The sequence below is a fragment of the Centropristis striata genome, chromosome 4 (genome assembly GCF_030273125.1).
Source record: "Centropristis striata isolate RG_2023a ecotype Rhode Island chromosome 4, C.striata_1.0, whole genome shotgun sequence".
Lineage (NCBI taxonomy): Eukaryota > Metazoa > Chordata > Actinopteri > Perciformes > Serranidae > Centropristis > Centropristis striata.
Genome location: NC_081520.1, coordinates 13,135,414 through 13,146,988, shown reverse-complemented (window position 1 = coordinate 13,146,988; position 11,575 = coordinate 13,135,414). Strand labels below are relative to the sequence as shown.

Below are 11,575 nucleotides of genomic sequence, written 5' to 3'. Positions count from 1 at the left end.
TTATTGTGCTGATACCCGTTTTCCTAGTATAGTAAATATTCGTTTTTTCAACTTCTCTTTGATATCCTTGGTTTTGAAACAGTATATCACTGGGTTGACAGCAGCTGGTAAAAGACTGTACAGCATTACAACAATAATGCGAACTGGAGCACTGAAAGTGAATCCCAAAATATTTGCCAGGTAAACAAAGCATCTTGGCATGTAAAACAGACATGTGACGAGAAGCTGTGACGTGCAGGTAGACAGAGCCTTGAAGGGGTTGCCGTCAGAGTTGGACATTGTCATAACAGCAACAATGATGACAGAATAAGAGATGATGATTAAACCCAGAGGCAACAACAAACTGATCATGGCGAGAACAAATGCAGGTAACTGGACTCTTTGTACATCATGACATCCAAGCGCTGTTATTGCGATATGGTCACAAAAGCAATGTGCAATTATGTTTAAATTACAGTAAGGCAATGAAAGAGCATCTAAAACTATAGCGCTCATCCATGTCGCTGGCATTAACCATGATAATCCACATAGCACAGAAGCAGTGGTGTTTGTGAAAACAACTGGGTAACGCAATGGAGTACAAATTGCAGTAAAACGATCAAGCGCCATAACCATCAGGATAAAAGAATGACTTGTCCCCAAAAGGTGAACAAAATACATTTGTACAAAACATCCGTAAAATGAAATAATGCTGTCATCAAACCAATATATTGATATAACCTTTGGCAAAGTAACAGTCCCAAACGCCAAGTCAGTTAGTGCCAAGTGGCAAAAGATCAGATATGTGGGTTTGTGAAGAGATCTTTCACATTTAACAAACACTAAAATGAAAATATTTCCAAAAGCTATAGCCAAGAAGAGAATTAAAAGCAAGGCTGTTACAGGTCCATAATACTCCTGTGAAAGTCCAGGAAATCCCAGGATGAAGAAATCTTTTATCCTTGTTTCATTGGTGTAGAACATAATCCCTTGAATTCACAGTAACAACATGTCAAATAGAAAAAAGAAAAAATAGTTATTAGATATAACAAGTTGGCAAAAATTTTTTTTGCATGGAAGCATTAACAGTAGCTTTTACTACTTCAGATCTAACAATTAATCAACAACAGTGCCACACATCAGTGTAGTTTTGTGTTTTCTGTGCAGGATCTACTTACCTCATAAAGCTTTCAACAGACCCAGCAACTGTTCCATGTGCATACATCAACATCTAAATGCAGTGCACCTAATATGTACTTCCAATCTTCAGTATATGTAAACAGGTTGATGCCAAATGAGCTCCACCCCTTCTACTTTGAATCAGTGCTGACATGACACTTAAAGAGTAAAATGTTGTTCAGTTTCTAATTAGTAGCTGAAAGCCATTAAAAAATATGCAGCTGAAATATGGAGTAGGTTTCATGAAGATATAGACAACTCCGCTCTGTCAACAATTCTACTTAATTTTATCGGTTTACACAAAACTGGAATTAAAAAAAGATCTCTGACTAAAGAAGCCTGTTTAAACATTTTTATTTAAAAAATATATATATTTGGAAAGCATTAAATGGACCATAGTTTGCATGTTTGGAGTGTGCCACTGGAAAATTGTGGACTCATCAGTCCAATTATAATCAATTAACACATTTGTCCATACAGTTGCTGCTAATGATGAAAGTTGCATTTACAATATGTATTAAAAAACTCAATGTTGTTGATTAAATTTGTCATTTCATTCTTTAATTATATGCTTGAATGTTGAATTTCAAAACGGAATCGCAAAGCCTTTTATTTAATTAAACTTTAATAGGCTAGCTTTCTATTTTAATTACGTTTTCTCAAAGGAAGCAAGGAGAAATGGTGTGTTTTTTTCATCAACATAATGAGGAAATGACAAGATTCAATCTCGGACTGGATTTAAAAAAAGGGGGCGTTCCCGGTGGCACACCTGGTAGAGCGCATACCACGGAGGCCCAGTCCTCGTGAGCGGGCGGCCCAGGTTCGAGTCCGGCTCGGAGCCCTTTCCCGCGTGTCTTCCCCTCTGTCTCCCCCTTTCACTCTAACATCTCTACTGTCAATAAAGCTATAAAATGCCCAAAAACTGTGGACTTTCAGTCAGTCTTTAAAAACAGATAGATAATACGTCGCTTCCCTCTTTGTGTAGCTTTTCATTAGACTGTCTAAATGAGTCTCTGATTTTTAGGGTCTGTTTGAATACGGATGTATCACGCAGATAAACTAATTAGCCCTTAAAAGACGTAAGCCACAGACGCATTCGGCAGAAAATCGCCAGTTAACATAGCTATATTTGAGTCAAAAGTCGCGCGAGCGATAACACATCTGCACGCGCATTTATTTCGTGTCACGCGCGCAGATTTCAACTGCCGCGCGCACTTTTTTGATCTTCGCGCACATATTCAGCAGCCGAGTGAAGCAGATTCTCCCCCGTGCTCGCTTGCGGTGGAGCTCTGCTCGCGTGGAGCGAGGAGTTTTGACACATTTCGCCGACACAACAAATACATTTTCGGCGCGACGCAATTTGATTATATCACGTGGAGTGTCCATGTAAAGTTAACACTTCATCTCCTCTCTGCAGGTAAGAGTTTTATACTGCAAAGTGAAAAAGAATGACAGTAAAGTGTTTATCCTACATGTCAGCTCGCTCTGGACCGGCTCAATAAATTTACCATAAATATCACAATACGGGCGCACTACATGGGCGACTGGTTTTACTATGGAGAAGTGAATGACGGCAGGAACCAATCAGGAGGAGGATCAGTGTCCAATATGTACCTACCCTTTCCGGTTTGATGAATTGCTGGTGTGCTGTGATGAATTGCTGGTGTGCTGTGTGAAATGCTGGCGTGCTGTGTGAAATGCTGGCGTGCTGTGTGAAATGCTGGCGTGCTGTGTGAAATGCTGGCGTGTTGTGTGAATTGCTGGCGTGTTGTGTGAATTGCTGGCGTGTTGTGTGAATTGCTGGTGTGTTTTGCACTTCAGGGCCACCGTACAACTCGGTTAAAAAAAGACAAGTAAGTTAACGTTAGTTCAATAGCGACAGAGACGCTAATAATGAACAAGAGTCACGGCAACATATAGCAAGGAAGACGAGATAAAAGTTGGGAGTTAGTGGCTCGAAAATGTATAGTAATAAGATTACAGTAGAACAAGTTTGCAAGGAGTAAAAGGTGGAACTTCTGCTAAAGATTTGACCGTGTTCTATCTCCTACAGTGAGTATTAATGCTAATGTTAGCTAAATATTAGCTTTATCGCGCTAGCTTTACATACTGGTTAGTTTAAAATGTTTGACATTTCATTTGAAGATGTGGGAACAAAAAGACACACTGGTGGAAATGGTGGTCGCATATGACATTTATTGATCATTTCACTCAAAAAGGATGTAACAAAGGATAGCTATTGGCATAGTAATAACACTGTGTGTAAATTATGCAACTGAAGAGAAAGAAATGACTTAGGCAAATTTTTTGAACATGCCTTTGTGACTTAAGCAATATATGGTAACATTTTTTTTAAAGGTGTTTACATAAGAGTCACACAAGCCTCTCAGAAACATGACATGACAAGTATCATGAGCATTAATGTTACTTCAAAGTGTCATTAATGTACATGACACATCCCATGCATAGTCATGTTTATGACACGCTTCTGTCACTCTTATGTCGACACCTTCAAAATAAAGTGGTATCAATATTAGTGTCAACAATAAAACACTGATAACTAAACAATCTCCCTTTAGCTCTTCTTTGCTGGGTTCTTATCTGATGCCTATGAATGTGGCAAATTGTGAAAGAAGTGATGATCTTAAAGGGGTAAAATCACATGATCTGATCAACTGAGGATGTAGGCGATTTTAACAAAGGTGGCCGGCGTCATGAGGAGATGATTTAGGAAAAAAACTAACAATTTTGACAAAAAATGACTTGGGTGATTATTTTAACAGTGTGATGATTTGTACTACTATTTATTTATCTGCTAGGTCTGCAAGGGTTTTATTAATTATGGACTAATGTTGATCTTTTTATGTGTGTTGTTTTATTTGAAGCATTTCATGACTTATGGCAAAGAACAGTGGATTGTTTGTTGGAGAAATTGCTGATGGACATTCAGTAGATGAGCACCTGACCAGCAACCAGATCAACTTCACATCTCATCACAGATAAGCACTGAGCTTTCACCACACTCCATTTAGAACTAAACATAAACTTATTAATTAATATGTTGCAAATGCCCTATTAATTTGGTTTATACATTTCCAATAAATCAAATTGCCCCACTGTGAAGCTGGACCTTTCAGGTCATCGGAGGTCCAGTTTAGATAATTGGGGAGGACTTCTGCAACTGGGGAAAAAATGCAACATAAGTAAACGTGTGTGTAAGTCAAGTTTGTTTTACCATTTCAAATACATTCAGTACACATTGTATGCACAACTGATATGTTAAAGGTTCTTTTCATTAGGTTTTAACACTAATATAGAAGCAAAACCTATTTTCCCTGCAAAGATAGTGTGGAGTAATGGCATCCTCAGCAGAGAATGAAGTGACCCTCTGTTTGTGTTGTGATCTGAGCCTCTCTGTTCTTTGTTTCGCTAGCCAAACCTACTGCATGTTAGTGGATCAGTCCTATTGCATATGTCTGAAATGCTGGTGCTTTGGTGTGAGATGTAGTAGTTGTGAATTCTATCCAACCTTTCAAAGCCACGTTTGTAAGAAGGTCCTCAGTCATTTATTTGCCCTTTTAAAAAAAATTCTATGACAAAGAATCTGAACAGTTGTTCCTGTATGTTACCAGTAGGCAATTTTTTAAAGACCCGGTTCTATTAGGTCTCCTGCGACTTGAAAACTGCTCCATGAACCAGTTCGTTTTAAACCTTCCCCCAGCCTCAAAGATCCAAGAAGACACAGACAGAAGCGTTAAAGATTCAGAGAAAAAGTCACAATTAAAAATCTGTCTGCTGTTTCAGCCCCACATACAGAATCATGGATTTATCAATACACTGCCATAGATTTGGTAAATGTTTACACTCTCGTCTTTGTGATAACCCTGAGGGATTTGCTAATTAGCACAAGGTGTGTGGAGCACCACTTACTATACCCACAAAAACATCACAACATCTATTCAGTTCAGTTCATCTTTATTGTCAGACAAAAACATGAACAAAGTACATTGCATACATTAAAATAAGACAGGTATATTAATGTTTCCAAAGGGGGTGACGGGCACACTAGCCACTAAAACTACTAATTGACAGCAGCATGATAACTGTACTGTGTCTAGTAAATCCACAACTGGTGCTAATTTGTTCATTAATATTGTATTGAATAATGGATGTTTGTCCTCACTATTTAGTCTAATCACAATGGCAACATTGTGCTTGGTATTTTTCCCTCATAAACTTTTTGTACTTTTTTCTGTACTGATAATGCAGAAAACATAAAGTACTATTTCTCTCTATTAGTTCATCCCATCCATTATATGACATACAGTGAAGTATTTGTAATCAATATTCACAAACAAAAATACCATTTATACATCATGCCAACTTTTAATGAAAAAAAATTATGTTGTACAGTCACATTTCTTGCATATAAAACCTAACTTTTAGAGTGGATCACTGTCATATCAGTCTGTTACAGTATTAGAATGCAAGTTTTATCTGTATTCCAATCCTAGCTGTTTTCAGCTTCTTTATCAAAGTCTGCTTGATATCCTGAGTCTTGAAACAATATATCATCGGATTAACAGCAGCAGGTAAGAGACTGTACAACAATACCAATAAAATACGGATATCTAAACTGAAGGAAAATCCAACAGTATTGGCTACGTAAACAAAACACCTGGGGAGGTAAAAAAGGCAAGTGATAAATATTTGTGGTGTACAAGTTGATAAGGTTCTCTTGCGACCTGCAGCATTGGACATTTTCAAAATAACCACAATAATGGAAACGTAGGAAAACAAGATAAATGCAAGGGGAACCAAGAGACAAAACATGGCCATACAGAGAGTAGTGACCTGTACAATTTTAACATCCTCACCACATGCCTGACTTGTTATAGAAATGTGGTCACAGAAGCACTGAGCAATGACATTTGATTTACAGTAAGGTAAAGTGAGGGCTTGGAGAACAATGGTCACCATCAAAGGCAGAGGTATGAACCAAGCAAACCCACAGAGCACAGATATGATGTTGTTTGTGATTAGGACAGGATAACGCAGAGGAATACATATTGCAATAAATCGATCAAGAGCCATTACCAACAAGATGAAAGAAGTTACTGATCCTAAATAATGAACAAAGAACATCTGTGTAAAGCACCCATAAAATGAAATAATGCCATCACCAAACCAATATTTTGATATGATCTTTGGGAGGGTCAAAGTGCCAAATGTTAAATCATTCAGTGCCAGGTGACAAAACACCAGATATGTTGGTTTTTGAAGTGACTTCTCATAGACAACAAATGCTAAAATGAAAATATTTCCTATTGCAATAGATAAGTAGACAAAAAAGAGCAGAGCTGACACAGGTCCATAGTATTTTGGTGAAAGTCCAGGAAATCCAAGGATGATGAAGCTTCTCATCCTTGTAACATTGGTGTAGATCATTATCACCTATCTCACAATCAACAGATACATTTGCACGGTTAATTGGGTCATTAGTCTCATAAAAATATTCAGCTTAATGATTTTAAAATCTGGTTTAAGTTGCCATGAAAAAACAAAACATTTGCAAGTTGAAGCTTGTCTAATGTTCAGATTTGGTGGCTTTTCTCTTTCTCATGATTATAAAGTGAATACCTTTTTGAATTTGTTCAATCATAAAAATACACTTAGCACTTTTGACATATTTCTTAGGACTGTGGTAACTTGTGATTGATATTTGCCTTCATTTCTTAGATTTAAAAGAATACATGATTTGTTAATTGCATGCAAAAAAATATTAGATTAATGCAATTAAGATAATTAATTGACAACATTGTCAAATTGTTGATAACATGACAACATTAATTGAAGGGTTTAAGGTAATTAGATACGCATTGCATTATTCACTCCTCTGACTGCAATCTATCAAAACAAAAATTGACCAATGATAAAAGCTTTGATTATGAATTGAAACACTTTTCCTCACACGTTTTGAAAAAGCATGTCAATTCATTTCTTTTTCTTTTACATTTCAGTCAATAGGTGATCTGATAACTACATAATATACTAAAAAGGACCAAAGACAACAAGGTTTTGTGATTCCCATACAGAGACCAAGTAAGAGTCTTACCTTTCACATGCAGGCCAACAACTAAAAGCTGAGTGCAATGCTGAGCTGACAACTAATATTTGCACCCTGAGATGTCTGACTATCCTCAAAAGGTCATATTCTCAAATGAATCTCTCAATATGCCAAACATCTTTAAGCAAATTTTAAATGAATAATTCATAATGATATATATTTCCTTATGAATTATTCATTTAAAACCTGCTTAAAGATTTATAATTTACATCACTTAGATCATCCAATTTGATATTAATTCGATTGCATATATTTCAGTGACAATACCAATTTTTCTTGTATATGAAAGAGATTTGAGACTTTGAGACTTCATCCTCTAAATTGTCCAGGAACCCTCTGCATTACAAAAAATATACATTTTTACATTTAGAATAGTATTCAGAAATTTATGACATCTGCCTTTAGACTTTGTGGTGATTTCAGTCGAGGAGCTCCTGTCCAGGGGTGGCATTAACCAAATATTTTCCGTCATTGTTTTTTCATCATGGTAGAAACTTCTGAAGGCAGTCCCTCATTTTGACCGATTACAAAACTGGGGTGATATACCATAATGAAAATAATTTGCGCCCCTGTCTCGTCTTGTCTTGATCTAATGTGCAAAACCTTGTTGTCCAGCTGGCTTCAGCTAACACATTGGTTGGCTCTGTGCGCTTGTAAATATTTGCTTCGAGCGCCGGAGCTCTATAAGAATACACATTTCTGATATATGGAGCTCCACACTGTAACGTTACTGTGGGCTCTCTGTCTGAGCAGCAGCGCTGAGCCCATTGAATGTGTGACAAACAGCTGAAACTGCAGCTAACTGCCGTTAGCTGGTAGCATACAAATGCAAAATGTCACGGCATTTGTGGATGTTCACATCAAATTAACTGCTGATGTCAACATCCACAATTGATGCCACTTCCACAAATTTAGCCTGGATATTTCAGGGGTTACCAAGCTCGGCTGATCAATAAATGGATTATTTATTAAGACAACCCTGTCAAAAATGGTAAACAAACTGAGTAAATTTGAGCACAGTAATTTTGATGGCGTTGATAAAATAGGGGGAAAAAGGGGGACTAGTGCAGTGGACGATTAAGGACAAGCTTGTTACACCTCTTTTCTGTTTATTATTTTTAGGTATTGTGGTGTTGACATTAAAAAAAGGGATCGCTGTCTGTGTTCATCTTTTCTCCCTGTGCCTTTAAAACTCTGTGATGTAGGGCTGTAATATTTTTCCTTATATTCATTATATCTGAGTTACCTGAGACTAACGGGGGGCAACGCAAGACTAACGGGGTTAAAGGTCATGCATCTACGGGAAAAAAGGTTGGCCAAAAAAGACTACCAGCTCAGGTTAGAGCTTCACACAAACATGAGAATATACAGATACATACACACAAATATATGTATATATAAAATTTATCTTGGAATTTATGAATTGTTATCGAAAAATGAAATGTAATATTAATTTTGAATCTAAGAATAGATTTTTTAAAAACCCAATCTACCCTTGAGTATATCAGTGATTTAAGAAATCTGTTTTGTTTGACCCCAAACTCACAGTGACATATTAAAATGACTGTACAAGGTGGTTTTCTTTAAGTAATTGCATTTGTTTTAAAGTCTAAAAAAATTCAGCACACATTTGGTGTTGATTAAACCTCTGTGCACAATATGAAAAGTTCAGAGTAGGCGACCCCTAGTGGTACTTAAAAAAAAGACACAGAAAAGCAATGCAGCCCCTATATAATTTAATGACTCTATTTCTGTTTCCCCCTTTCACATTTACATAATCACAAATACCCAAATATATGAAGTGTCATTCGTTAGATCATGTGACATTTTGAAATTGTAAAACAGCAACAACTAATCTTAATGAACAAATAACCCAGATTACATTTGTAAATTTGTGATTATTGCTTTGAGAAAATGGTCGAACCAATGGTTAGGATATCATTTTAAACATTTTATGGCAAGAATAATGATGTATTTTTTTGTATTTTATTGAGCTGGTAGAACAAGACAAAGATACACAAAGTCAAGTGATTTTAAAAAGTTTATTGGCTAAAGTTTACACAACATTTTAATCACTGGCTCAAACATGGAATTAGAATTCTCTGGCCATTAATTAATAAAGTGTTCATCAAAAAACATTGGGCAAAGCTATGCTCAAATTTTTAATTGTTTACACATTGACACACAGTTTCCAATGTTCAGTCAAATTAATACATTTTGCAAGTCAACTTAAAGGTACCGATAACTAAAATGGGTAAAGACAATATTTTTAGACCATATATTTTGCCAATCAAGCCCTGTAATGAGAATTTATCATCAGATAGCAGTTTGCTACCACTTCCCAGCAAGACGCAGGAAAGAAAAAGAAGATTGAAATTTGGGAAAATAAATGACTGAGAGACAGCAACAATTAAAGCTGACGGCCAAATGTGAAGCCCCAAATGTTAATGTCACAAACTTAGCTGGGACAGATAAATCCTAGTTATCGTGTACATTCTGCCCTATCTGTGATCTTAACATTAATATGAAAGATTTATCTTTATTCCAATTTTAGTTTTCTTCAGCCTTTTCATCAACAGCTGCTTAATGTCTTGAGTCTTGAAACAATATATCATCGGATTAACAGCAGCAGGAAAAAGACTATACAACAATATCAGTAAAATACGGATATCTAAACTGAAGGAAAATCCAACAGTATTGGCTACGTAAACAAAACACCTGGGGAGGTAAAAAAGGCAAGTGATAAATATTTGTGGTGTACAAGTTGATAAGGTTCTCTTGCGACCTGCAGCATTGGACATCTTCAAAATAACCACAATAATAGAAATATAGGAAAACAAGATAAATGCAAGCGGAAGCAAAAGACAAAACATGGCGACACACAGAGAAGTGACTGCAACTATTTTAACATCCTCACCACATGCCTGACTTGTTATAGAAATGTGGTCACAGTAGCACTGAGCAATGACATTTGATTTACAAAAAGATAATGTGAGGACATGGAGTACAACAGCTACCATTAAAGGCAGAGGGATGAACCAAGCAAACCCACAGAGCACAGATATGATGTTGTTTGTGATTAGGACAGGATAACGCAGAGGAATACATATTGCAATAAATCGATCAAGAGCCATTACCAACAAGATGAAAGAAGTTACTGATCCTAAATAATGAACAAAGAACATCTGTGTAAAGCACCCATAAAATGAAATAATGCCATCACCAAACCAATATTTTGATATGATCTTTGGGAGAGTCAAAGTTCCAAATGTTAAATCATTCAGTGCCAGGTGACAAAACACCAGATATGTTGGTTTTTGAAGTGACTTCTCATAGACAACAAATGCTAAAATGAAAATATTGCCTATCGCAATAGCTAGGTAGATGGAAAAGAGCAGAGCTGACACAGGTCCATAATACTGTGGTGAAAGTCCAGGAAATCCAAGGATGATGAAGCTTCTCATCCATGTAAAATTGGTGACCATGATTTAAGAATGTATCAGAATCAAGACATGAAATAAAGATCTGCAATGTAAATGCACTGATAAGACCTACAAAATAACAATTGCAGAATACACTACCAACATACCCTGTAATTTAACAGAGATATCCCACCCAGATATTCAAAATGACGCTTTCCCATGCTCTTTCTCGCATTTGCTTTCCAGATTTGAGGTCACAATGACTAGTCGCTGGTAATATCAGCCTTTTTTAGTGACCTGACATATCCTCAGAGGAGGAGCATTTGAGAAGAGCTAATTTGTTTGGTAGTTTGTTTTCATCTTTCAAATAAGTTTGACTTAAGGAGCTTCTAATGTTGAGTTTGAGTTTAGATAATATTACATTTTTAATTCCTTCCTTCATGCATTATTCTTAACGTCTTATCTGCTTGGGTCGAATCTGTGACCCTCATGCTGTGAGGTGACACCAAAGTTATTAACTTAAATAAAAACAAATGAGATAATTCAGATATAATATTATCAATAATGTTTTTTTAAACATATATAAAACAGAATTATTCATGCATATTTTTCACAGTTTGGGCCCCAAAAAAGGAATAATTACATTATTAAAACATCCGTTTTGTCAATATTTTCACAGTGTTGCATGACATATGAGGGAAAATACTGTTTACCATTTTTCCCCCAAAATGATTTTGCATTTGTTCTTCAGTTCACAAAAGCGTAATTGAGATTATTATTAAACCACAATGCTGCAATTGGGCTCCTAATATTTTATCAAAAATATTTTCTGCAGTCTACTCAGCAGGGAGATTGAAAATGTTTAAAC

General features: G+C 36.2%; 3 protein-coding genes across 3 annotated transcripts; all 3 read right to left on the bottom strand.

Moving 5' to 3' along the window:
* Nucleotides 1-999, bottom strand: LOC131970651 (olfactory receptor 2AT4-like). Its single transcript, XM_059332086.1, has one exon. The coding sequence runs from the start codon at nucleotides 961-963 to the stop codon at nucleotides 1-3; it is 963 nt and encodes a 320-aa protein (XP_059188069.1). The 5' UTR covers nucleotides 964-999.
* A 4,638-nt stretch (nucleotides 1,000-5,637) lies between these two features.
* LOC131970391 (olfactory receptor 2AT4-like) lies at nucleotides 5,638-6,606 on the bottom strand. Its single transcript, XM_059331775.1, has one exon. The coding sequence runs from the start codon at nucleotides 6,604-6,606 to the stop codon at nucleotides 5,638-5,640; it is 969 nt and encodes a 322-aa protein (XP_059187758.1).
* Nucleotides 6,607-9,804: 3,198 nt separating this feature from the next.
* Nucleotides 9,805-10,770, bottom strand: LOC131970392 (olfactory receptor 2AT4-like). The gene has a single exon (XM_059331777.1). The coding sequence runs from the start codon at nucleotides 10,768-10,770 to the stop codon at nucleotides 9,805-9,807; it is 966 nt and encodes a 321-aa protein (XP_059187760.1).
* Nucleotides 10,771-11,575: the final 805 nt, after the last annotated feature.

Coding starts and splice junctions, on each gene's coding strand:
- LOC131970651 (XM_059332086.1), bottom strand. CDS start 963: ATGTTCTACACCAATGAAACAAGGATAAAAGATTTCTTCATCCTGGGA.
- LOC131970392 (XM_059331777.1), bottom strand. CDS start 10,770: ATGGTCACCAATTTTACATGGATGAGAAGCTTCATCATCCTTGGATTT.
- LOC131970391 (XM_059331775.1), bottom strand. CDS start 6,606: ATGATCTACACCAATGTTACAAGGATGAGAAGCTTCATCATCCTTGGA.